Here is a 26,120-nt window from a genome sequence, read left to right as displayed (position 1 = left end):
TGGGGCATCGTCTCTAGCCTTGAGAGGATTCAAACTCTAACATCCTATGTGAAAGCGTTGATTTTTTTGCTAACTGAACCACCCCTCGAAGTTGAATATAGCCAAATTTAATGTCATTAGGTTTTGGTGGATCAAATCTTTAGTATTCTTTGAAAGGGTGGACTTTTGAACTTTATTACCTTTATGCCTCTTGTGCAATTAATATGGTATTGGACCTATATTATATTATCGATGAGATCCAATACCAATACTTTTTTTTTTTTGGTAGAAATTCAATACCAATACCTAAGGGTGTCAATCGGTACGGTTTCGGTAATTTGGTACGGTTTTGGTGCGGTACCAACTTTGAATACCGAAAACTAGAATTGTATCGTACCAAATTTAAACGATACGGTTTTGGTATTTACAAAAACGGATCGATACAGTTTCGGTATTAAATCGGTACGGGAAAACGGTTTAAACACGGTATTTAGTGCGGTACAATTTTGGTACGAATGAACTTATGCCACTTTTGTTATTAGTTCATTAAGATCCAAATGAAATTGTAATCAACCAATTGATATAATTTGAAATTAACATAGATAAAACAAATAAATCTAATTAATAGAGACAAAACAAGTAAATCTAAGAAGAGAAGTGAATGATGAAACGAAAAATTGAAATAGGAAATTAGGGATAGGGAAAAGGTTAAGTGTTTTAATTGTAAAATTACAATTTATATCTCTTAATTTGGTACGGTACCAATTCGGTACGGTTTCGGTATGTACCAACAGTATGAGTACCTAAAATCGAAAGCAAGATCAAGAAATTCGGTTTGCACGCATCGTACTGAATTTTGAACGGTACGGTACGGTGCGATTTTAGACGGCGCGGTTCGGTACGGTTAAACGGTTTCGATACGCAATTGACACGCTTACCAATACCTACAACCATGGATTCTCTCTTTTCAAATAAAAAAAGCGGATGATATTATATTAAAAATAAAAAGTAAATAACATTACATACGATAATACACATGTCCACGAGCATCGTCATTGACGATATCACGGAGACGTTCAGGTAGATAATTCACATGATAGATAATCTCTGTGTTAGTAGTCACATGGCTCGTTAAAAAATCGGTTGTTACATTAATTTTTCTTTAGTGGTGTAAAAACACACTCATCAAATTCGCTCGTAATAACCAAATATCTTCTAGTAGATCTCGTAATGACCACGGACTCTAGGATATAAAACCATCTCAGAAAATCTTGTGTTTGGGCAGCTGGAAAGAGCACATCCACGCAAATCTCATCTTTTAAATTACATTTCCATGTACCAAACAAACGCTTCCTTACGGATTTTATTCTTCGCTTGAACCTTTAAGACGCGTTTCTTACGCATAAAGTTAGGTGTAGCTTTGTCACCGACAACTCATCTACTTTGCATCTTAATTTTACGATCAAAGCAAGAAACTGGAACCGTCCGATTTCTCTGATTGATGCTTGCCACGTTGGTTTGATGAAGTAGAGGATACGGTACATCTTCAATCTGCATCGTTTATATTCTTGATTGATTTGCCATTGTGGGTCCCATAGACGCTTTCATATATAAAATCCAGTACGACCCAACCCATCAAATCCAGCCGTTGAGCCGTTGACTTTAACTTCTTAATAATTTCTTTTGCTTTTTCGAAGAAAATGAGAGAATCCTACATGTGAGTTTGGGCCGTTGAGTTCAAGCAAATAAAAAGAAGCCACGTGTCACACTGTTTCCGTCCCTACCAGCTTTGAACTCGCCCCACCCCCCTCTTCTCCTGATCAGGAATTTTCAGCTTAGTCAAGAACAGAACAGATTTTGATTCGTTGTGAGATAAAGATTAAAGAAATACTTAAAAGAGATTGCTTGGCTTGTTCCTTTGATCTCTCCATCCTTCTGCTTTCCTCCATCCTGGAATCTCTAATTCTTTAGGGTTCATGCATTTCGAAATCAAGAAGTGAAATTCTGTGTGTTTCTGAGTAAAGATAGAGAATGGGGAATGCTCTTAGGAATCTATGCGGTATTTGCTGCAAACCCTCTACTCAGGAGTCTGAATCACTTGGTCCTCATGGGTTCTCTGCTGCAACCGTAGGAGTTTCTGCACTTGCCCATGACCTATTTCACTTTGACATCACATCTCAGGTATTCCTATCTTCTTCACTTCTAGACTTGAATTCTGGGTTATTAATTCAATTTTAGCTCTTAAACCATCTCAAAACTGAGCCCTAATTTCTAGATTTTGATTTCTTGATTGAAAGGTTCCTGAAGGACTAAGCCAATATGTTGTCTCATCAAAAAAGGCTCAGGCAAACTGGTAATAATATTATAAGGGAAAGATGATCTCCAGAATATCCATTTGATTGATAAAATTGTTCATGGTATGATTATGGATTTTTGTTTTCAATTCTCAAGGTACAGAAAACTGTTGGATGCATGGAAGGAAGCAAAGCCCCCACCAAAAACACCTGAAGATACTTCAAGGCTTGTTATTCAGACCTTGAAGAGACACCACAAGGCTGATGTTGAGGTTTGATATTGGAAATAGAGAATCTTTTCATGAAGGTTTTTTGGTAACTCCTATGTGCTTCAGAGATTTACAACAAGGGTGTTCTCTTATAATTTACAGGGTTTGTTGGCCTTTTATGGTCTTCCTCTTCCTCACACTCTTGGCCCAGTCCCTCTGTCAGTGCCTGAGGGAGTCAAATTTGAGTTGCAGACACTACCTGTAAGGCTAGAATCTCCTTTTCCTTTGATTGCCAATCTAATCTCAAAATTCAGTCATCAGCTCAAAGTGTCTGTCATTCCCTCTGTTATCTAGGTGGATGCAAAAGCTGTTGCAGATGGAGACACCATAACAGTCTATGTAGACACCTCAGACCCCAGTGAATCATCTGCTGTTCCCAGAGATGTACAAGAGGCTGCCATCGAGCGATCAAAAGCCCGCGCAGCTAAGAACTACACAAAGGCAGATGCACTTCACAAGATCATCATTGATGCAGGATACCGGTACTGTACTACTCTAGTCTCCTGAATCTTGTTTCATGTATCAATTGCCTTTCAGATCTGTTTACATCTTTTCCTCATTTGCCTACTGATACAGTGTATTAGCTGGTCCAAACAAGGAGGAAATCCTAGCTCGAAAGTATCGGATTCGACTAAGGTAGGCATTGTAATAGATGTCTTGTGCAGAGTTTTACTTGCCTTAAAATCAGATGTGTAACATTTTTATTTTCAAAGCAGGGGCATAGATGCACCAGAAAGTTCAATGCCCTATGGAAAGGAATCAAAAGAGAAGCTGCTTAAGGTGGTAGAGGGAAAGGGTTTGAAAATTCATGTTTATGATACAGATCGCTATGGCAGATCTGTGGGGGATATCTATTGCAACGGTGTGTTTGTGCAGGTGCTGTGATCAAACATAGACTACCCTCTTTGCATTATGTTACATTATAATCAGAAGTTCATCTATTTGATCTTTACTCATGTCTTATCCTTCATACAGGAAACCATGCTCAAGAAAGGATTTGCATGGCATTATGCTGCTTATGACCATCGCCCAGAACTTGCTTTGGTGAGTAGTCCAGGAAAAGCCGTTATCTTTTCATGCTGTTTTCGTGAAGCCGAAACTGTTCTATCATATTTTTCTTTAATAGGAAGAAACTTCATAGAGAGAACAGAGTTAAGAATCTCAACAATCTTTATCCTAAGTTTTTCTGTTCTGGCCTCAAATTCAAATGATATGAACCTTACAGGCTACCTTTCTTGAACAGTATTACAAACCCAAAATTCACATAAAAAAAAAGTCGAAGCCAGTGTACAAGGCTCCCATATTTATCAACATCTCGGAGCAAAGCTTCAAAATAACTCCCATGGCTTCTCAATACTCAGCCAATCAGTCAGCTTGTCACAAGCGGTCCTACGTCTAAACGTTTCCATTTCAACTCCAATGCATCTTGTAGTCAAGGCCTCTAGAAATTCGTAATCCACAAAGCCACAAGTAGCTTTTGGTTGGAATAAATAACAACAACAATAAGCCTTGTCTCAACTAAATGGGTCGGTTACATGGATTCTTGTATACCAATCAGTTCTGTTTGAGGCCATATTAGATACAAGGCCTAAGCTATGCATATCCTTTCTCACCATTTCTTTTGAGGTTATTTTAAGTCTATCCTGACTCTTCTAGTCCCTTCAATTTGGATTATATCTCTTCTCTGTACAAGGGCATTGATAGGTCTTCGTTGAACGTGGTCGTGCCACCTCAAACGACTTTCGAAACTTATCACTTATTGGACCAATTCCCAAACCAATTCTAATATGATCATTCATTATCTTATTTTTCCTAGTTTTGCTAATCATCCATCTTAGCATCCTCATTTCTACTACATTGAGTTTATCTATATTATTCTTTTTAACAGCTCAACACTTTGCACCATACATCATAGCTGATCAAACAACAGTTTTATAAAATTTTCGTCTAAGCTTTAATAGAATACGCCGATTACACAAGATCCTGGACATACCTCTTCACTTTATTCACCCTATTTTAATTCTTTGGTGAACATCATCCTCTATATCAGCTATTTTATTTATGATTAAACCTAAGTACCTAAAACAATCACTCTAAGGAATCTTCTTATCATCAAGTATCAGGAATCTCCTTATCATCAAGTATCACCACCTTATCGTCCGCCTGATCATGACTAATGTTACAAACTAGATATTCTGTTTCGTTCTACTTAGTTTAATGCTTGTTGATTCCAAAGTTGCTCTCCATGATTCTAATTTAGTATTAATCTCTACTTAAATCTCATCAATCAACACAATATCATCAGCAAAAAGCATACACCAGGGGACCTCATCTTGAATGTCTTAGTTGGAATAAACAATTGAACAAAATACCTAAAGGAGGACTGAAAGTCTGAAACTACCAACGCTTTAAATTAGTAGGGCGAACTGTGACCAAAACATAAATTTTGATATTCCTTCAGGAATTTGAAAAGTTACATATCCAAAGCCATATAGATGAATTGTCCCAAGATTTCCCAGAACAAACAACTCGAACGCTATCATATCTTAAACTGTGACTTTTGTTATGCCAGTGGGAGAAGCAAGCTCGAGATGCTAAAATTGGATTGTGGGCTCAATCTGACCCTGAGAAGCCATGGGACTGGAGAAAAGATCGACGTGAAGGAAGATAAGTTCTGCTTACAGGTAGATTATTTTGAATTCCTTTACAAACAAGCAAGAGCAAGAGAAAACAAAAGCCACCTCTGTATAACTAAAAGAAGGCCCCTCCATGTTCCGAAGGAAGGTCAGGCATGCAAAGACAGTTGACAAGACAACAAGCTGCAACTCCAGATGAGTTCTACCAAAGAGGAAGAATTCCAGATGGGTCAGTCTGGATTCTTTTAATGTATTTATCAAATGCAAGAAGCGTTTTCGCTTCCAACTTATAATGCAAAAGCCCACAACCCACACCCCTTGGGGGAAAATTTGATAATGTTGGGTAGGGCTGAGTATTTGTAACTTCACAGTAAACAAAATAATGCTGAATGCAGAGCAATTTCTATGTAGTCGACTCCATTTAGTTGGAACAATACCACGGATAAGTTGTAATCCAAAGGCTTGTTCACATGTTGTCACAACTGAAAATTTTCTGAAGCATTTAGTAATTGTTTTTCAAAGAGTTTCCCATCAACTCGGTGTAAACTGAAACTACAATTATGGGTTTCTTGCTCCTGCCAAGAACTTGGACGCTTCACTACTGCACCATTGCACTGAAGATTGGCTCACTTGGATCAGGAGGAGAATCCATCCAAAATATTGGAACAACAATGAAGGACAAAACACCCAAGATTTCATTTCTATTTTAGTCCCTTCTTGCTCATTTTTGAAATTCCATATGGTTTCATCAGTAAGCGCAGACTAGTATGGCCATATGATAAAACATCTTAATCTAAGTCCCTCCTTTCACCCTTCCAGTTCAAGAAGGGGAAGGGAAGGAGAACACGATGCCTGGAGCTTGATTATCATTGAAGTTCTCTTCACCTCAAGGTCAACCTGCAGGAGGGAGATGCCCACCTAAGCCTATATAGCTACCTCTTTTCTCAGGTCACTCACAAGTGTCCATTCAAGAGTCAGGACAATACAATCTGGAAATCTCTCAATGGCATTGAAATGGATGTGTCAAAACTACAGTAAGGGGTAAAGCTGGACTTTAAAGGGTAGAAAGTACTGAACCTAAACCTGTTGGATGAACTTTCACTTCTGATGTAGCTGAGATGTTAATCACCTGCAGTCATTGATTCATTTACAACTGGATGCAATTACATAACATTTCATTCAGCAACTATCTCAAACTAGTATGATTTTTCTATCGATAGAAACAAAGCATATTAGTTTATCAATATCAGCAAGTACTGAAAAAATGAAATCGTTAATAATTATGATGGTTATTCTAATTCAACATTGTCATTAAAAATTCTTTTAAGACAAACCCCCACCCCCCCTAAAAAGTACTGCACATACACTTTGATTACGGATTCAACCAGCGGGGGTGATTTTACATGAAACAATGAGTAAGTAAACAAAAGATCTGGCCCAGGCACCATTTAGAAGCAGAAGTATATGCAAGCTCATAGTCAAGACCCTGCAACGACGGAACACAATCTTGTTAGTGCATAATGAAGAGACTAAGTGAGGAGAAATTAAGCAACCCAGAATGACTAGTTTTGCAATCTAAAATTTTCCAAGACATCTTGCTTGTTGGCATAATCCAAACGAGGAAACAACTTAAATATAGAAGCCATAAGTTAAATGTAACCAATATCTGAGGGAAATAATAACTGTTTGGTTCTTGGAGAGAATATAAAACCAGAGGTTTCAAATACTTGTTGAATTCAAAACCTGCAGCATCTGACTTTTTCTATTCTCAAATTGAAAAAGAAGCTATAGTTATAGATCATACTGCAGGCAGGTCCTTATTTTATCTCCCCCTCCCCCAAATAATAATATTGACCTGCTGTTACATTAACTATTATATATTAAAAAAAGAAGAAGAAGAAGAAGAAGATCAACACACAGTAAGAACACCAATTATACCAATGGAAGTCTAACTGTTGATTGAACTTTCCACTGCTAGAGGAATAAATTACCAGATGAAACTTAGAGAATTTTATAAGATCTCCTAAAATGAATTGGACTACAAAAGGTGAGTTGGGATCTGACTTGAAAAAACAAATTAGAGCACATTCTTCAATTAATGAAAAGTAACCGGACCTAAAATTTGTTGGAACTAACATTGACAAGTCACAAGCCAACAAGCAAATCATACTCCAGAAATTCTAATTTAGAAAGAAGAGCGATTGATACAGAAATTTTGACAATACCCAATACCACATTCCTTAAGAGTATAGGTAATTAAGGTTAGGGGAACAGATTCTTATAGACAAGGTTTTGGTTCCAAGATGCTAAGTTGACATCCTTGGGATCTTAGTGAGGAACTCACTTGGTTTGTCAAGAAACAAGCCAACAAATTCTACCAGGCAAAAAGAAACTAAATTGATTACCACCAACATCAGTGTCAACCATAAAGTACTGATAACATCTCAGGATTAAAGAATTCATGTTGACATCAGCTGTTAAAATTCAGGAGGATCATCTAATCACACTCTGCAGAATGTCAAGGTTGTAATCTGTTATATACATAAATCAGAGTATGCTTAGCCACGGCTTCATCATTGGTCGGTAAGAACACAATAAATTTGGTTGGTAAAAACATATTTAATGTTAATAGCGATCAGTACCAATACATTTAATTGAAATCACTAAATGACAATTGCAACAACATAGCCTTATCCCAACTATATGGGTCAACTACATGGCCCTTGCTCCCAACATCAGATCAACAAGATAAAACCAAAATCAAGCCTTCCCTTATTGCCGGCTTTGGTTTCAACCTGCCCAACCACCAGTTCCAATTGGCACCCCTATTCATCCCCCTCACTCTTCCCTTCACCAAAACGAAAAGAAGACAGCAGCGAGCACAGGTCTATCTGCTTCCCCCACTCCCCCCACAAAACACATCAGTGGCAGATATGTCAGAGGCACCAGTGGTAGCATCGGTGCCAGCATAAACAGGAGTGGCTAGCAATAATTCCTAATGAGGGATTTGAGGCTTAGCTTTATCTTTCACATATAAATGAGTGCCCCCCACCCTTCCACCTTTTTTGTTCTCTGTACAAGCAGCAGGAACGTACAAAAAAGATTCCCCTGTTGGAGATGTTTTTGACAATTGAATCAACTGGAAGAGAAAGACTTCGTCCCAGCAAAGAATAGCTCACCTTCAGAATGAACAGTTGAAAGCAATTCTCTTCAAGATAAGCATCTCTCACACATGAGTTCAATTTGTAACAGATATCCTGAATTTTAGCCTAAACAAGTAATCAACCACCGGTGATAAAGTAAGAAAACCTGACTCTTTTTTTTTTGGCCGGGGGGGGGGGGGGCAGCAGGGGAAGGGTGGTTGGGGGGAGTTCAGAGTAAAGAAAGGAAACCTGACTCAGGTGGCTCTAATGTGTAGCAAAGACCAATTACGGCCAAGGTAAGGAGTGCATACTGAAAAAAACAAAATGCCCAAAAGGTGAAGAAATACTGTAGATTGAGAAGGGAAATGGGAGTGAAAAGGTAAATGGAAATATTAATTTTTCTCAAAGATCAGGAACTATAGACTACAAGAGTGGAATGCAACCAATGAATCACAACAGGTAATTTAAGTTACGTTCAGGTGAAAATTGTGATGATGAATAAAATTAAATCACTGAACATCACACCAGAAACCACACTAGTGTTTCTTTAGCATCAATCAATCTAAAAGAAAGAGATGTGAAAAGGAGAAAACTAAAATAAAAACAGAGTAAGGAAAAGTGGATTAAAAAGTCTTCTCGAGCCCATGAGGGCCGTATCAAATAAATGAGAAAATGCAGAAAGGTTGTGGTAACACCCCCCCTCCCCCAACACACACACACACACAGATCTGTTCTACTGTACCAGCCCTTGGATCTTTATATACCAAGTAAAACAGAACTACAATAAGAAAAGGACACATAGCTTGCTAAGGCATAGACATAAACACAATAAGAAAGAAAGAACTTGCAATAGAAATAGGAAACAACAGAAATTCTGCTAAACAACTTAACCAAGAATATAACCACCATTGGTACAACCTCTGAAGCTCCCCCTCAAGTTGGAGTATGCCAAATGGCTCCACCCTTCAACAACAAGATCAAGCATAAAAAGCAACAGCAATCATGGAAATATGTAGCAGTCATAGACACCAGTGAGCATTTTGCTTGGGTAGTAATATCATCTCAAGCTTGATGATAATGATCTTCATGTCTAAGAATAAATAAAACCAACAGTTAACTAATAAGCAGGAGGGAACATAACCACAACCCCCCAGAATCACAGCATCAACAAAATCCCAACAATACTTTCCAACTCGCCCCCTATCATGCACTAGGCACAACAAGCACAGAGCAGCAACAGTCAACACACCACACAAAGCAAATACACCAGCCACTTGGCAAAACCAAAACAATATGATTGAGGGTGCACCAAAGAAGTATTGCAAACTTAAAAGAACAATGGCAATTTTGTGAATTCTGGCAACAAATATGGGCCCAAGCAAATACACCAAATATACGCAATTTGTGGCTTAAAAACCCAGCTTAGACTGCCTGTGTAACACCTTGATCCATAACACTCAAACACTAAAAGGCACTAGCAGTTTGGTAAATACACAGAATTTTGGAAGGGGCAACTATCTGTAAATAAAGAAAAATGAGGGCCAATTTCTGAAAAGATCTCAAAGTTAAAGGGGATGGCATGGCTGTAGTTTAGTGGAAATTCAAATATAAGCACAAACTAAGGGTAAACCTGGAAGGTATGATAAAATATGAACCCCAATGAATTAGTGGCGAAGAAAGGAGTAAATATGGGAACTACATAAAATAATGGGGATGCAGACATTCCGGTCCAAGAAAACAAAGGGACAACAAGATAAAGGGCATGACAAACAGAACTTAATTTCGGTAACATGAGGAGTTGTGAACCAGAACCCCCAGCACCCTCACCCACTTTAACCTGATGTTGTTGGAGTACTAATCATCCTTTGATCAGGGCAGAATTGAATCATCAACAAGAGGCTGAAAGCATGAAATGAGACCGTCAAAATGTAAATCTTCTTCAGATGATTTTATTGATGTTTGATCGTAACACCAATCAACAGGGAATTTGTCACTGCAAACACAAATAAGAAAGAGGGACAATACCATCCTCAAAGAAATACCAAGAGCATCAGAGAACCTTCAAATCATCAAAGAACTCCAGCAGAAGTGATCAACATAGCAGCAAATCAGCGATTGGTAAAATTTTCATAGAAATCTTTAGCTGACGTCAGTATGTGAAACCCTAGTTGTTCTTCTCTGAAATGGTTTTGCTTTCTTCGAACTTGAAATCCAGAATGACTATTGCAGAGAGAATCAGGATATTGTCACAGCTCTAATACCATGTGACAAAGACAAAATCTGTAATCATAAACTGGAATTAAGGAGAGAGGAATGATGAAGAGGAGTTGGACAATGGCCAATCTGTTCTAATGAACCGGAACAAGTATATTAAGCAAGACAGAACTACAATAGGAAAATGACAGTAGGAGACTTACCTTGCTAAGCCTAAGAACTCAACACAAAAGGAAAGTATGAACTTGCAATAGAAATAGGAAACAATAAGAAATTAAATTTACTCTACTTAACCAAGATGATAACTCCCATAATACAATCTCTAAAGATAGTATACGTAAGGAGTAAATGAAGTTAAAATAATTCCCATCTTTCGCAATACTACTTATGACTTCGGACAAGCTAATTACAAGGAGAAGCCTGTGGTTTTAAGTTCGTTCAATGTAATGATTCCTCCAAAGTTTCATTTCCTATGCAACTCCTCCATCCTCAGTTTTAATACTTCACTTAGCACACTATACATTGTTCTCACCATACTTCGTACCATTGATTACAGTCATCCACTGAAAATTCGGTCCCATCCCTTTATTATCTACTTGGTAATACCTCATAATCTAATAAAAATTATTAGCAGTCAAAAGAGCAAAATTTGACAATCTGAATAGAGCTAGAAATGACAAGCGCAGAAGTAATAACACTTAGCATGCTGGTGAGATTCTTTTTTCCTTTCAGGATGTGGGATAGAAAAAGAGGGGTGGGGGAGAGAGGATTGCAAAAGAGTCAGCCTTATACGAATATATCCCTGTTCACTAGTTCGCAGAAAGAGAAACAGATAAACAAATTAAGCAGTATAACAACCAAAAAGCAAGAACATTCTACTCACTCTTTTGTGTTTTACATTCTAAAACAGCAAAGAAAACCATCTTATTTGGTGGTATCAACCTTCAAATCATCCTCCGAATCAGAATCGCTTGCATTATAGCCTAAGAAAAACCAAAAACGATAATTTTTAACAAACCCATATTCGGATGAATTACAAACAGATGTAGAGTCGTGCAAGTGCGAAGAAAGAGAAAGACAGAGCTCACCTGGGTGTTTATCGCTGACCTTCCAAACTGAAGATCGACTTTTTGCAGCTCTTGAAATCCAAGCTCTTCCCTAAAATCCGATTAAGAAAAAACCAAGCTTTTCAGAAAAGAAACCAATTGTAGCCCGAATTAAGAAACCCACAACAAAAGAACTCCCAAAGCAAAGAACATACGCGTTGGACATCTCGGGCAACTCCATAGCCACTGTAATACATCTGACCCACCAAAACCTGCATACCAGTGTCACCTGCCTTAGCCTCCTTGAGCGCGTCTTCAAACCACCGTTTCACACAATCAGAAATGACTTCCTTCAGCGGCACACGAATCTGTCCTGCAGAGCTCTCCATATTCAACTCAGATTGCTTCAGTTAGCCCGATTCAGCTATTTCCGATGAAAAACAAAGCTTTTCAAAATGGGTTATGCTTGGTTTGGAGATTTAAGCTTATCTGATGTAACCCTCAAGAATCCGTGCAGAGGAAGTGATTTTCCCATAAAAGGAAAGACGAAGAAGGTATGTAGTTAAATTTCCTTTGACCAAAACAGAAGATGGTTTCCCTCAAAAGACAGAATATGATTAGAGAAAGGACTATTGGGTTTCATGGTCGGTTTGTTAAAAGGATTTGAAATCAATCTAAATTCGAAAAGAATATTGAGAACCCTACTTTCAGGGTTTTATTACAGCAGCTTCAAACCCTTTCCGGATTTCAATTTCAATGAATATAGTGAGAATCGTACAGGCTTTTCCAGAGAGTGAGAAAGACTTAAAAAATGTTTAAAGTTCGCCAGGGAATGTAGGCCAGTGTGGAGATGACAATGATCTAACAAAGATTAAGACTTTGAGTGGAGATTGGACTTCAGAGGAATGATAGATCACAATTCTATTATATTTTAATTTTTCTTCTTTTTGTTAAATTCCACTATGATCTTTCTACTTAATCAATTTTTTTTTTAATTTCTAATTATTTTAAGAATTAACATTGAAAAACAATTGCTCATGGTTTTAAGAATACGGTTGGTCATGGTTTTAGGTGCTGGTATTCGGTATAAATAGGTAAAAAAATTAATTTTTAGGAAAAATTAACAGCAAATCCATTTGAGTTTGGTTCCCATATCTTCGAGGATTGATAACAAGATCTAATGTTATCACCATATTTCAAGGAGAATTTATGATTTATCTTGTCAATGTGCAAATGTAAACTTTCCTAAATGTGTGATCGAGAAGACAAAAAGACAGCGAAAAAAACGTAGAGGACAATTCAATCCATCTAGTTCTGTTATACCCAATTAATACAAATATCCAAGGTATTAGACTTTTATATGATTGATAACCATCTATAAAAAGTTATTCTACAAATATCAAGACCATGGGTTACTTGCTGAAAAAAACATCTCTCAAAAAAGAAATTTGGGCTTTTACCTCTCTTTTCAACCAAATAGTTTGAAAAAGAAATTACTTTAAATTTTGAAAAGTCGGCTCAATTGATAAAGACCAATGTCTCAAAGTCGGATCATCTTTTCTGACGGCTGAGGTGATGAAATTTACTTTTTAAGATATTTTATTATTTTTTACTTGTGAACCTCATATAATTTGTAATTGTAACGCTGTCGAAGAAGCACAAAGTGTTCACAGATAATCTACATTCAATGTCTCTTATATTAAATGATCTTGTTATTCCAAACCATCAAAATGGAATAAATCTATTTTTTCCCTAAGAGGCAAGATAGCACCGCAATACTTGAAGACAGTCGGTAAGGACAACATTATTATTAATGAAAATGAAACCAAATAACTAAATAAATTTTAGAACATAAATTGTCTGACTTTGGATTTTGCTCCTGTTAATGCGCATGACGGTTAAGCAAAGCATTTCGAGCCTTTAACTGAAATTTCTATCTTGACTGCTCAAATTCAAAGGTCAAAATTTAATTTTGACCGAGATTTAGGATTTGAGGGTCCAAAATTTTGTTTGACAATCATGCAGCATGACCCAAGCAATATTATCTGACTTTACCCCCCCCCCCATTTTTTTTTTTTTGTTGACTTATGCAACTGTTTAACTAAAATCGTTAAGAAACCAGAATCCAAACAAAAGTTTTTTATTATGACCATTTAGTAGAAAAATTAAATTGTTTGCACTGTTTTATACCCTTTTGGATGCATATGCCACCCTACTCTCTTTGAGATGAATTCAATCATCATGCATTGCCGAATTTTCAATTGACTGTTCACACAGAAAGAATTTCAATTCATTTAATGATGAATTGTTAATGGCCTCAAAAAAGGTTTAAACAAAGTTGTACACTGGAAGTGAGTTGTACCTTAGTTTGACACATTCAATAAATTCAAATCACTGCTTTGTCACATGTTTTCGTCAAATATTAGAAGAGAGATTCACCGAAGTGTTCATTTTTTGTTTTTTCTATAGATGTGAGTCCCTCTCCTAACGTGTATAGAGAGATATGAAATAAGTATAGACATTTACCATAAATTAAGACTTTATTCAATATGGGCAATTGAGCAAGACATATGAGGAGAGGAGAAGATCATTTTAGCTTTCATGAGAGAACCTCTTGGGTTAGCAGCGTAGCCGCGTAGCCAAACCTTAAATCGCCTGTTCTAGAAAAGATTAACACGCCCACATAGTATAAACAGAATATGGTGTATGTGTGACGACAATAACTTATATGCACGAGCATGTGTTGGAAGCGAGTTATTTCGGTGTTTTCGGATCCTCATTCCTCATTTTGTATCTTGGGAGACAGTTTGCTAAAATCCATGGAATAACATTTTGAGGAATGCGAGTTTTTTTTTCCGAGAAAATATCCTCTGCTGTGCACAACAGATGATTTCCCCCCCTTTTTTTCACCCCAAGAAACTTCATTTCTTTTTTTGTAGAGGTTGAAATAGGAATGGGGAACATGAAAGCAGGATCAAGTTTTCAAAACTGAAACTCAGCAAGGTTTCAGCCTCCATTGATTTCTATACGATCAGGTATCAACTCAAACCCTATACGAAGAACATATTTTCACATATTCTTGATTTTGGATTTTGATTCCAAATCACTATAGATCTAACAACAGATATTTTTCATTGACCTTCAAGTTATTTAAAGAGGAACATAGAGTGAATTTTCTGGCTCCATTGCTCAGCATCATAAAATCAGGAAATTTCTATTTTTCTTAAAAAGAATACATCTCATATCAAGCATTTTTCTCTCTTTCACTCTCACTCTATATATTTATATTTATATGCAGAAAAATGATACATCACTTACAACAGACAACCCCCCTGTAGGCCGTTATGATTCTTATTCTTTTTATCTACTTGTAGGTAGAAAAATAACATGATACATTTTTTTCAACAGAAATAAGGTGTTCCAAGTCCTTTTTTGGTGGGGTGATGCTGGTGGATGAGGAAGATAGAATATAATATTATACATGGATTCAACGCAGGCATGGGAAGACTTCAAAAATTTACCGAAAAATTTTCGCGCTTCTTTGATCATTTTAATTTGGAGCGAGTAGCAGCGTGAAAGCATATTGAACTGTTCATGGCCACAAAGACTGCTGAATAGCCGGAGAGAATATACGTCAATCAAGAATCACTCCAACTATCATCATCATCTTCTTCATCACTCCCGGCCGTTGCCTGTGTCAGTTTTTCATATTTTCAGAGTCTAATGAGATTGCTTTGGGGGTGGGCAGGGTGGAGGTGTGAACCTACAGGAGAAAAGATGAAAAGAAGGTATCTAGTAATAGGAAGCTAACCTGGCGAATGGCATTTGCTTTCTCCAAAATTGCAGCTACCTTCAAGTTGGTTCTAGGACCCTGAATGATGGATCTTGTTGTGAGCATGGTCGGTCTTGCCGTGGGCTTCAGGTTGAAGGACTGCCAATCAAATTGAAAGCTTAAGATAGGTATCAGGTTTTATTGGAAGCAGGAGTACTGCAGAAATAAGACAGATTTTTAGCTCAAACCTTTGTTCTTATCTGTTCCAGCAATGAATCCCTTTCATCTGCTTTCTGTACAATCTGAGGACGATGCTGCTGTGTAACTTTTCTCAACTGCAGAAAGGCAATTGTCAGTGGTCAAAAGTTTTAATTCAATTAGATAGCATATCAAAATCGTATTATATGCAAAATATAGTTACCATGCTTCTGTCATGAGAGGCAACAGCTTCGATTAGAGGATCTTTAGGCCGAGGCAGCTTCGGAGGTTTACCATTTGGCACCCCAACTTCTGCAGCTGGTAATGATGTAGATACATTTGACGGAATTCCTCTTTCTAATGTTGAACTAAGTGAAGGCTCCTTGTATCCTATGGTTGGTGCAAATGCATTCCGAGGCTCTTGATCTTCTAGGGTGGTTGTCACAAAAGCGTCCAGAGGCTGCTCATCTTTTATGGTTGATGGTGCAAATGCATTTAGAAGTTCCTCATCTTTCACAACTGCTGGCTGTTCTCCCTGTGAAGCATCAGAAACTGGTTGTATTTCTTTGGTACCTGGTGGAGTAGCAAATGAATTCAAACTAGACTTGGCTTTTTCTTCCCTTAATGTTATCAAATCACGTTCATTCTTATCATCCTTAATGGTGGGTATTGGCAAGATTGTACTTGGGCTAGAGTGCACCACGTCTCCTGAAACTTTGGCACCATATTGATTCTTCACATATTCAGGGGAGTTTAACGGTAAAAATGGATGTGGAGGCTCTACAATGTCTCCTGAAGGTGTGGAACCTTCAGGCAAAAATGGCTTCAGATTTCGTTGCACCATCTCTCCCTCTGAAGTTGGCAAGCTGCGTACAAGTTTTCCAACCTTTTTTCCATTAGGGGGTAGAGGTGGCAGCAGTGGCGCTCCCATATTAGCTTGAGCAGCATTAGAAGGCTGCAATGGCAAATCTACTGCTGATCCACTTGATTGCAACTTCAACGGCTGTTCAATGGCTGGCTGTCCAGACAACATGCCAGAGCTAGGAAATATTGAAGCTGAGGAGTCTATGGTCGGCTCAAGAGGTTGCTTTAGATGGACAAAAGAAGACAAATGAGGAGCACCAGAGGAGCCATCCAGGCCTCTGTTTTCCACAGGGTCTATTTTCTCAACCCAAGAAGCCTCAGACGGAACATTAGGGCAGCCATTCTGAACCCTGACTTTGAGAGATGCTGTTTGTTCATTCAGCAGATTGGACAGCAGTGGACCAACTTCTGACACCAAGGATTTTTCTGAAGGACCACTTAGCTCATTACCGTTAGAAGGCTGATTTTGGTGAGAAAATTTTTCTATTGAAGATGTAGGAGCCCCAGTGTCATCCTTGATATGCAAAGAATCTTGGCCATGTCCATATGGCATTGCATCATGATTATCAAAGGGTAATTCAGAACTGGAAGGAACGTGTGACTCTGAATACACTTCAACATTCAAATCTGGAGAAGAAGCTGGCAGTTGATCTCTTCCTTTTTGAGCATCTTCCCCTAGAATAAGCTCCAGATTACAAGCCTGAATGATTTTTGCGTTACAATCCTCTTGATTCACATCACCAAGGCATTCTTCTTGCAACTTAATATGAATCCTAGATGGAGAATTAATCAGGTTTCGACAGTAACCAGTATCAGCATCATCAGATCGAGCTGCACCAGAAGCCAAATTGTCGAATTCTGACTGAATTACATATTCTCTATCACTAACATTTCCATTGCTAGATGGATACTTGTCTTCCAACTTCGTGTGATTTCTGTCTGTGGAACCAATCAAGTGCTCACAAACAAGAGTTCCACCAGCCTCTTCATGAAAGGTTCCGGTTTTCACATCATCCAACGGTAAGTGAACCTTGCTTACTGAATCACCACAATCCCTATTACTCAAAAGGGATCCTTCTTCCAGTTTTATGCAGTTCAAAGAACCCCTCTCATACATAATGCTACCACCATCAGTCTCTGCGTGAACAGCACCAGTCAAATTGTCCATTTGTAAATGATACTCCATCATAAATGCAGGCTTGGGAGAGTCAGTTGCTGAATATGTGGAAGCAAATTCAGGAGCAGCAGCAGATTCCCCCACTGAACCATAGGAGTTTAATTGCATGATATCTGAGATGTCCTGTTCAGCAGGAAGACTCATCTTTTGAATATCTAATGCTGATGTTGAATATTCTGAATTTTCAATATCTACTCCTGTACTCACAAATGGAGCTTTTGCTCCTGGACTTGAAGTTGAATCAGCAACACAGGAATCATGAGATGCCTCAACAAGTTCAGAACCATAAATTGGGGGTGCTGATATCATATTGGGTCCAGCAGGGACTATATACTCCAAAGACTCAGATACCATTTTACTACCATTTGTTGAGGGCTTTTCAGATGATAAATCCACAACTTCTGCTGTGCAGACCCTGAAAGATGAAGCCACTTTGCCTCCTGCCTCACCAGCAGGTGGTCCTTTTACTGCCGGATTGCTTAGAGTGCCCATGTCTGAAGGATTAGAACTTCCTATCCTGAAAAGCTTGTTCTCATCATCTGATTCACTAGAATCTCCAACAGAAGGGGACTCTGAAAAGAGAGCTTCATGTTTCTCATGTTCATCATCTGTGCTGGAATTGGTGCCCAGGCTTTTGGTGTTGAAGAAGCCTCGCTTATTTTTAGGTCTCATCTCACTGTCTGTTTCCATTTCAGACTCCATGGTGGCAAGGGCATCCATGTAATTTTCCACTTCACTAGTAATATCATCAGATTGATATTCCTTATTGCTTTCAACATCAACCAATAATTCCATGAGATCCTCCATTTTATAAAGGTGAGGTGAAACCTTTTCTACCTTAATATTGCAGTTTGATTCAGGCAACTTCTCTGTAGTGCTTTTCTTGATGATGTCATCATGCAAATCATGCACAGATTGTTCTAACACTGATTTCTCTCCACCAGCAGATGAACCCACACTTCTTTCCCTCTGCAATAATTTATTAGGACTACCCGTACCAATTTCACGTATTTCTAGACCTAATTCATTAGTATTACTGGAATCCATATAGGGGTCTGGGACAACTAAAAGATTTTCAGAAGATTCTTTGCTTTCAGGTGAATGGGCCTCTAGAAATCTCTCCATGTAGCTTTCCCCTGTAGGTGACTTCAAAGGGAATCCATTTAATTGTCTTTGCTTCAGTTTCACATGATCCACAAGAACATTATTCTCAGAATTACGTGCCTCTGAAAGCAACTGATGTAACCTGCATTTGTAAATGAAGTCTCAGTGCAATCAACATTTCAAGCTTCAAGGACTACGCAATTAACTACTACCAAGAATTTCTTTGATGATAAAATGAAAGTTAGGTCTCACTTGGCATGTGACATGGGGAACTCCTCTTGATTCTCTCTATTCCTCAAGCGTGAAACTTTCTGCAGAAAGAAATAAAAATGGAACATTAACCACATTAGTAACCAAATAAAATAAATAGGAAATTTGCAGCATTGCACACTGTATGATTTTCATTTATAAGTAAACTAAAGGGTGTTCTAGCGAATGACAACGTAACCAAAATCTGATCTGAAAACCGGTCAGTTCTGGAATTGGATCCAAATCTGAATACGCTTGGCTTCAGTTCAGTTATGGTCCATTCTGGTACTAGAATATGGTTCAATGTCAGTTCTAAATACTTTCATACAATTTTTAAAACCCTAAACTTGTTAAAATGATTTTCTTTCAGTTAAAAATTAGTTAAAACGACTAAATAAAATACATAGAAAATTCGCAGCATTGCAAACTGTATGATTGTCATTTATAATTAAGGATGTTCAGTTCTAATGAATGACAGCATAACCAAAGTCTGATCTGAAAACCAGGTCAGTTCTGAATTGGATCCAAACCTGAACCTGCTTGGCTTCAGTTCGGTTATGGTTTCATTCTGGTACTAGAATACGATTCAAAGTCAGTTCTAAATACAATTCATATAATTGTTAAAACCCTAAAGTTGTTAAACAATTTTTTTTTTCAGTAAAAAAATTGCTAAAACAATGGAAAATGAAGAGATGATTAAACTGTGTAAGGGGACTTCTTAAAATTAGAATAATGAGATACAAAGAGTGAAGAAATAATTAAACTTCTCAAATTAAACGATACATTGAAATGTTAAACGAGTTAATTAAAGTCATTTAAGAGACAAGGGTTAGTAGGACCATCAGTAGTGGGGATTACAGTGTCACACGTTACACCTAATACACTAATACTCTATAAAAATAAAAAACTCAAAAGTTAAAATAAATTTGAATACTTGTTTCAGCTTCAGTTAGAACCCGCAGTCGAGCCTCCAAATCAAATCCGACCTAACCAGGTTGAAAATGCAATGGGTTTATCCACATTGGATCCAATTTAATCCGGTTTGATCTGGTTAATTTGTCTTGGCTTCGGATTTGGTATTCGGTTTCAGTTACATTTTAACACCCTTAGATAAGAAAACCATTCACTATGCTGTGAAGTATCTACTCATGTGAAGACTAATAAAGAAATTATAGAATTGTCAGGTAAAACTATTTTGTCTCCAAATGTAAAGGGCCAATTCCTCAATGTGAAACAAAATTAGTAGCCTGGTGATGTATAAATAACACTGACCAATCAATTTCTAGCTTGTACATCAGACTAAAGCCTAAAACTCTGGTCATTGGCTTATTCAAAAATTGAGAAGGAACAGGGAGGGAAGGAAAACTAACCATTCAATGGTAGAGAAAGGAACCAATAGATATATTTTAGTAGTCTCATAATGAACTTCAACCAAAGGGAACTTAAGAAAGAAGTGACTGCTCTATTGTAGGAGTATCCAGACCCATTTTCTTGATACTAAAGTGATGAGATGACAATCTGGAAAATAATATATGCAATAAAGTTGCAAGCAATTTTCATATTGGCAACTGACTTACACGTTTATAAGAGAAGCCAATGCATTAGGACAAATGCATATGCTATAATTTTTAACAGGAATCAATTGAAATGGACACAATGTTCAAGACACTAATACACTCTATATTAAAGATTCTACTTCTGAGCTGCCCACATAGAACAAGAAAAGAAACATGATAATTTCATTATTTTAAAAGACAGAAGGGGATAATACCTTATTAAGAGGCACAAATGGGAAGATGATGCAGTCAATATTCAAAGTGTAAGAATCTAAGATAGAAGAAGAGAATTGAACTAACGTAAAATTTTGGACCGACAACAGATTTCAGATCTGAAGTCAGAAAAGAAGTAGTAACAGAACAAGACTGTAGAATTCCAGATTCAGGAAAACAGAATAAAAACAGTTTATTTCAGATCTGGAAGATACTCAATGGAGCTTGAATTGCCAAGTTCTACAGATCAGCAGACACAGCACATTAGAGACCAGTGGAGTACGAAATGTACAAAAAAGACGATAATAAAGGAAGAAAAGAGAAAAAATACTGCCGTTCTAGGACAAGAACAGTAAATTGGGAGAAAAAGAGGTGCAGGGGAAATAGCTCAGAGCTCACACACACACTCAGAAATAAAACTCATAAACAACTTTTTAAACTAACAGTGGTTTACATCCATGTATAATAACTAGTAATGTTTCAGTAAAATTCTAGCACTTCAAATGAATTCTAACAGAGTTAAATAATCACAGCCCTACATAGATGATGTGAAATAATCTAGTTCAAATACACAAGACTCTAATCCTCTATAACATCTATGGACTTCAAATTTAGGAACAATAATTGAGTCATTAAAATAAAAGCATAAAAACAGAAGACCACAACCAAGTACAGAAACAATATGCTTTGGGAAATAAGGTCGACCTGGTACAGTGCAATAAATAATCCACTCAGCATTTATCCTGCAACATAACCCTAAATGTTGCCCCATTACTGCTTTAGAGGAAAGGATTTAGTGTTCCTCCTCGATGTGCTAAATTATGAAAGAATAATTTGTAACAAGACTTGGGGGCTAGAGATCATCAGTCAAGAGGCCCTAACTGCTATCCAAGCCAATTATACAGTCACAGTCACCCAATGATGTTCATAATGAAAGAGCATTTTGGTTTATCCAAATTAAAAATAAATACAACTTTACGGCAATCTTTTTTTTTTTTTGTCCAATAACTTTATGGCAATCTTTTTTTTTCGTCCAATAACTTTATGGCAATCACATGCACTACAAAAGCTTCTCCTATTAGGTCAGCATATTATACTAAATATAAGACACAAACAAACGCATTACTTCAAATGTAACAGAAACATTGCCTTCTAGCAAATCATCCACACAGAATCAACAAAAATGACATGGTATTGATAACACAGTGATATCTTTAAGTCCATACCTTGACTTTGCGAGTTCTCTTTTCCTTTTGAACACCTGCTCCCATCATCTCAGTGGAGGTAAATTTTTCTTTAAAGAATGAAGGATCAGAGTATCTTTTTAAACATGCACCAGTGCCAGCGACATCAAATCTACACGAACAGCAAAGGAATTTTAAAAATAGAAAGAAAAAATTATAAACTGATTCCAAAATAAGACAGTGATCTTACTTATCTAGCAAGAATAACCGAGGTGGACCCCGACATTCTTCATAAGAATCCATAATGCATTGGGGTAAATCTCCCCGAGTGATCATATTCTGGTCTGTTTTCAGATTTGGATGCCAACCAACACCTGCAAGAAGATTGTATCTACAAAATTAACACTTCCAACTATGGATTTTTTTTCCCTACCCATTCAAAGAATACACTGTCAATAAGGTCAACTGGATCCAATTCTTATGTCTTTGGGGAATAAGGTTAACCTAGTAGAATGCATAACCCACCCAGCATTATTCAAAATTGTAACTTAGCCTGACATCTTAAAAATAGATGGCAAGGAATTTCAGCTAGTCTCTGTTGTTTCCAGGTCAAAACCAAGCAAAACGAAAAATAGAAGATTTTAAAAATTACTTAAATCATGTGAACAGTTACATCCATAATTGCTCATTGGTTTCTTTGTATCCAATGCCCACTTGAATTAGCAACCAATCTGATTATTATCTTCCCTGCAGAAACTACCCCACCAATGTTTGAAAAAAAAAAGGAGGGGAGGCACTATAGATAGCAAATGTTATTTTAAATTTTATCTCAAGGAAAAAAAAAACTTTTGAAAAGCATAATGACCTGCATTGAAAAGCAATGATGAATGACTGGTTTGGGAAAGAAATGCCTTCTCAACTGATGGAACCTCTGCCTCTAGTTGTTGGACACGGAGCATGAGACCATGGCCTCTGGCAGCAGTAGACATCACTTCTTCATGCAAGTCATGGAATATCCCCGCAGAAAACCTGTTGAATCAGAAAACATGAAGAATTAATAATTATAATTCCAATACAACAACAACAGTAATAATAATAAGAGAAAATTGTACTGACACCCCAAAATGGAGGCCTTAAAGCACTAACACCCCACTTTATGTTTTAAAAGCATAGAGGCCCCAAAATTGGATTTTTATTGAATATATTTGTCAAATTTATCACTGAAAACAGTTAAATTACTGTTTATTTTAAAAAATATACCTATAATTAACAATGTCTGAAAGGTTTTCAATGATAAATTGGACAAATATATCCAACAAAAATCTAATTTTGGGGTCTTTGTGCTTTTTAAACATAAAGTGGGGTGTCAGTGTTTTAAGGCCTCCATTTTGGGGTGCCAGTACAATTTGCTCTAATAATAATAATAATAATAACAAAAGAATATTTCACCAGTCCTCATAATATCTGAATGGCCACTAAAATGAACAAATTAATCTTCACGAGAGAAGTACTTGAGTCAGATGTTAGGAAGAAATCTTACTCCAGATGGCAATGATGCAGCTCAGACTCGAACAGATGATCAGAAACCACCTACGGATTATCCACAGTTGAGTGCAATCTTATATAGGTTGAAGTGAGTTATTTCAGGATCTCACTGAAGGCCTTAATTTGGCGTCTAATATTGTGACTGCTCATTTTTCTAGAGCATTAATCTGATCAAGACAATAACTATGACTTTTACCCAATTCAATGGGTCAGAATCTGATCAAGACAAGTTTTGCCATAATATCTCCCACGGTGGACCCTCGAAAGTCCTAAATTTATTGATGGTTACCTATGGAGACGTCGTCATAGATGACACGGTTTTCCTTAGGCTTAACTATAAACTTGAACTTAAACAGGTTTTGAAGGGTGGAGATATCAGATTGAGGCTTAACTATAAACTTGAACTTAAACAGGTTTTGAAGGGTGGAGATATCAGATTGCTAACCCCATAATGTAGACCACACAGATATTCACAATTTTGCAAGAAAAACGTCAGTACGTCAAGAACACCCACATCGTACTGCAGTAACACTAGCAAAAATAATGTTCCACTACATCAAGCAACCCATAAATATTCGAAGTATCAAAAGCATGAACAGCAATGAGAATTATTAATCAATCCTCCATGAGATTTAACATTGCAAGAAAAATCAATCCATGGAACGGGATATGGAGGAAAAACATAAGTTCAGGAAACCAAATAATTCTTTCCGCTCCCTCTTTGATTTCCAATAGAAGTGTTTCCCCACCCGCTTCATAAACTTCATTTTTAAGACGAAAAATAGAATAAAAGATTAGTACCATCAACATAAATTTCTCAGACGGCTGGGACACAAATTTCACCAAAGCCTCAGTTCAAATGGGATATCAAATCAGACGAGAAGTAGCATTCCAGTGTACAATGAAATTTCAATCAAAGCTCTTATTAGATTTTTCATCTACAAGTTCATTATAACAAGAAGATTATAAAATCCAATTATATCATAGAACCACCTGTTCAAACCTAGACTACTTCTCATCACCATTTCTGAAACATCAAAATACAAGCTACAGCAATCAAGGTAACCAGCTTTCTACTCTTCATGGCACTACAGATCTAAGGCACCCAAAAAAGAAATTCTGATTTTACGGGCACCAGAGTAAGCAAATACCGAGAATGCATAACCAATTTATAGTTATTGGCGCGCAATTCATCAGTGAAGCAGAGCTATAGAACTAAACACCATAGGGAACAAAGGATCGCAAAAACTCACTCAGCAAGGTCTCCCAACTGACGTAAGATGCCAACAAGACCTGCCGTGGCGACACCTTCAAGTATACCGTCAGGATCATCTTTACTAGCAGCTCTATAAAGCTCTGGATTAGCTAAGCTATACTCAGTCCTTGCCTGATACCTCGTCAACGGCATTTCGTTCCCGAAGATCACAAAACCCTAATGTTTCAAAGCTTTTAGTCTTCCTGGTCTGGTTTCACAGCTACATCTCCGCCATTAAAGCTTTACTAGACAAATTCTCTCCGCCTGCTCCGCTTTGCACGCAGAGGAGAGAGAAAATATTAATTGAGTTGTGGGGATTTTGAATGAATGTAAAATATACAAGTGGGCAACCCAAGAAGAGGACTTGAATGGAATTATTTAATATTATGAGAAAACGTCTTTTCCAATTTCAATAACGAATTGCCCTTCTCTCCTGTTCACTTGATCACTAGTTTACAGTTAAAAATTAAAATACGCCTCTGTTATGAGCGTGCGTAGTGCACACCACTACATTAAATGCCGCGTACTTCGACGGTTAGTGAGTAAAGCGCACCCTGCACCACCACATCCACCGTGGGACCCACTCATCAACCAAAGGTCAGATCAGATAGGACGTTGACCATGGATTTGGGTGATTGACGATGGTGATGGATTGGGATAACTAAACGGGGCCCACTTATTTTTGTTTTGTTTCTTTTAATTCCTGATGAAATGAACTACGCGGCAATGTAATGGTGTTCACGTTAGTTAACTCGCACGTGTGGACTGTAAAATATGTAAATTTCAACGGAGGGTGCTAACCGTCACTAGTGCATCTGACACGCGTACAAACGCTGTGTATCCGACACAATAATAATTTCACGTCGCCACTGGTTGTGCGGAGTGCGCACATTGTGGGTTTCCGATCCACACTACGTGCAGCGTAAGCCGTTTTCTGTTCAACCCGGCAGGTTGCGTTGGTTTCCGTCGAGTGAGAAAATAGGGTGGAAAAATTCATTAAAAAAATAATTTTTTTAATTATAAAAGTATAGATTGTTTGGTTTATCAGAGTGAAAAAGTTAGAGGCAAGTTTTCTTAATTTAAGAAAACTTATCTGGTGAGGTGGTAACCTAACTTATCTCACTCTAAACCTTTTCAAAACTCCACGAACTATGTGAAATTTTGTGAAAAAGTAAAATCTACAATTAACATTTTTCTATACTTTTTTTTTTCCTTCTCCCCCACCCCACTTACACATGGGGTCTATATATTTTTTTTTCCTTTTTTTTTTGATAAATACTTTCATTAAGGCTGGGCAGAAGCCAAGGCTGAAGGAAGCAGCCAAGGTGAAGGAAGCAGCCAAGGAGTAGAAAGAGGCCAAACTGTCGAGCCCGCAATCGACAGGGCCTTCCTTGTTGGGACATATTTTTGTGCCTTAGGGTC

At 37.5% G+C, this 26,120-nt stretch overlaps 3 protein-coding genes across 3 annotated transcripts; 1 reads left to right on the top strand and 2 right to left on the bottom strand.

Annotated features, from left to right (window-relative positions):
- Positions 1–1,798: 1,798 nt before the first annotated feature.
- LOC149008153 (staphylococcal-like nuclease CAN2) lies at positions 1,799–5,427 on the top strand. Its single transcript, XM_089165285.1, has 9 exons — positions 1,799–2,160; positions 2,277–2,332; positions 2,431–2,545; positions 2,645–2,743; positions 2,837–3,024; positions 3,119–3,178; positions 3,259–3,418; positions 3,518–3,586; positions 5,115–5,427. Exons 1-9 carry the CDS (start codon positions 2,011–2,013, stop codon positions 5,211–5,213), a joined length of 996 nt encoding a protein of 331 aa, XP_089021411.1. The 5' UTR covers positions 1,799–2,010; the 3' UTR covers positions 5,214–5,427.
- On the bottom strand, positions 5,391–12,463 carry LOC149008152 (uncharacterized). The gene is made up of 4 exons (XM_089165286.1): positions 11,797–12,463; positions 11,624–11,693; positions 11,419–11,518; positions 5,391–6,664 (listed from the first exon to the last, which is right to left on the bottom strand). Exons 1-3 carry the CDS (start codon positions 11,968–11,970, stop codon positions 11,460–11,462), a joined length of 303 nt encoding a protein of 100 aa, XP_089021412.1. The 5' UTR covers positions 11,971–12,463; the 3' UTR covers positions 5,391–6,664; positions 11,419–11,459.
- Positions 12,464–14,308: 1,845 nt separating this feature from the next.
- On the bottom strand, positions 14,309–25,034 carry LOC149008151 (protein SCAR2-like). Its single transcript, XM_089165589.1, has 9 exons — positions 24,697–25,034; positions 22,764–22,927; positions 22,149–22,272; positions 21,941–22,070; positions 18,949–19,007; positions 15,775–18,838; positions 15,602–15,688; positions 15,393–15,512; positions 14,309–15,273 (listed from the first exon to the last, which is right to left on the bottom strand). The coding sequence occupies exons 1-9, from the start codon at positions 24,849–24,851 to the stop codon at positions 15,220–15,222; spliced, it is 3,957 nt and encodes a 1,318-aa protein (XP_089021715.1). The 5' UTR covers positions 24,852–25,034; the 3' UTR covers positions 14,309–15,219.
- Positions 25,035–26,120: the final 1,086 nt, after the last annotated feature.

Source organism: Hakea prostrata, chromosome 8, assembly GCF_041222555.1.
Source record: "Hakea prostrata isolate BN-2017 chromosome 8, UWA_Hpros_2, whole genome shotgun sequence".
Lineage (NCBI taxonomy): Eukaryota > Viridiplantae > Streptophyta > Magnoliopsida > Proteales > Proteaceae > Hakea > Hakea prostrata.
Note: the sequence above shows the minus strand (reverse complement) of the source record. Positions and strands in the feature narration are given on the sequence as shown.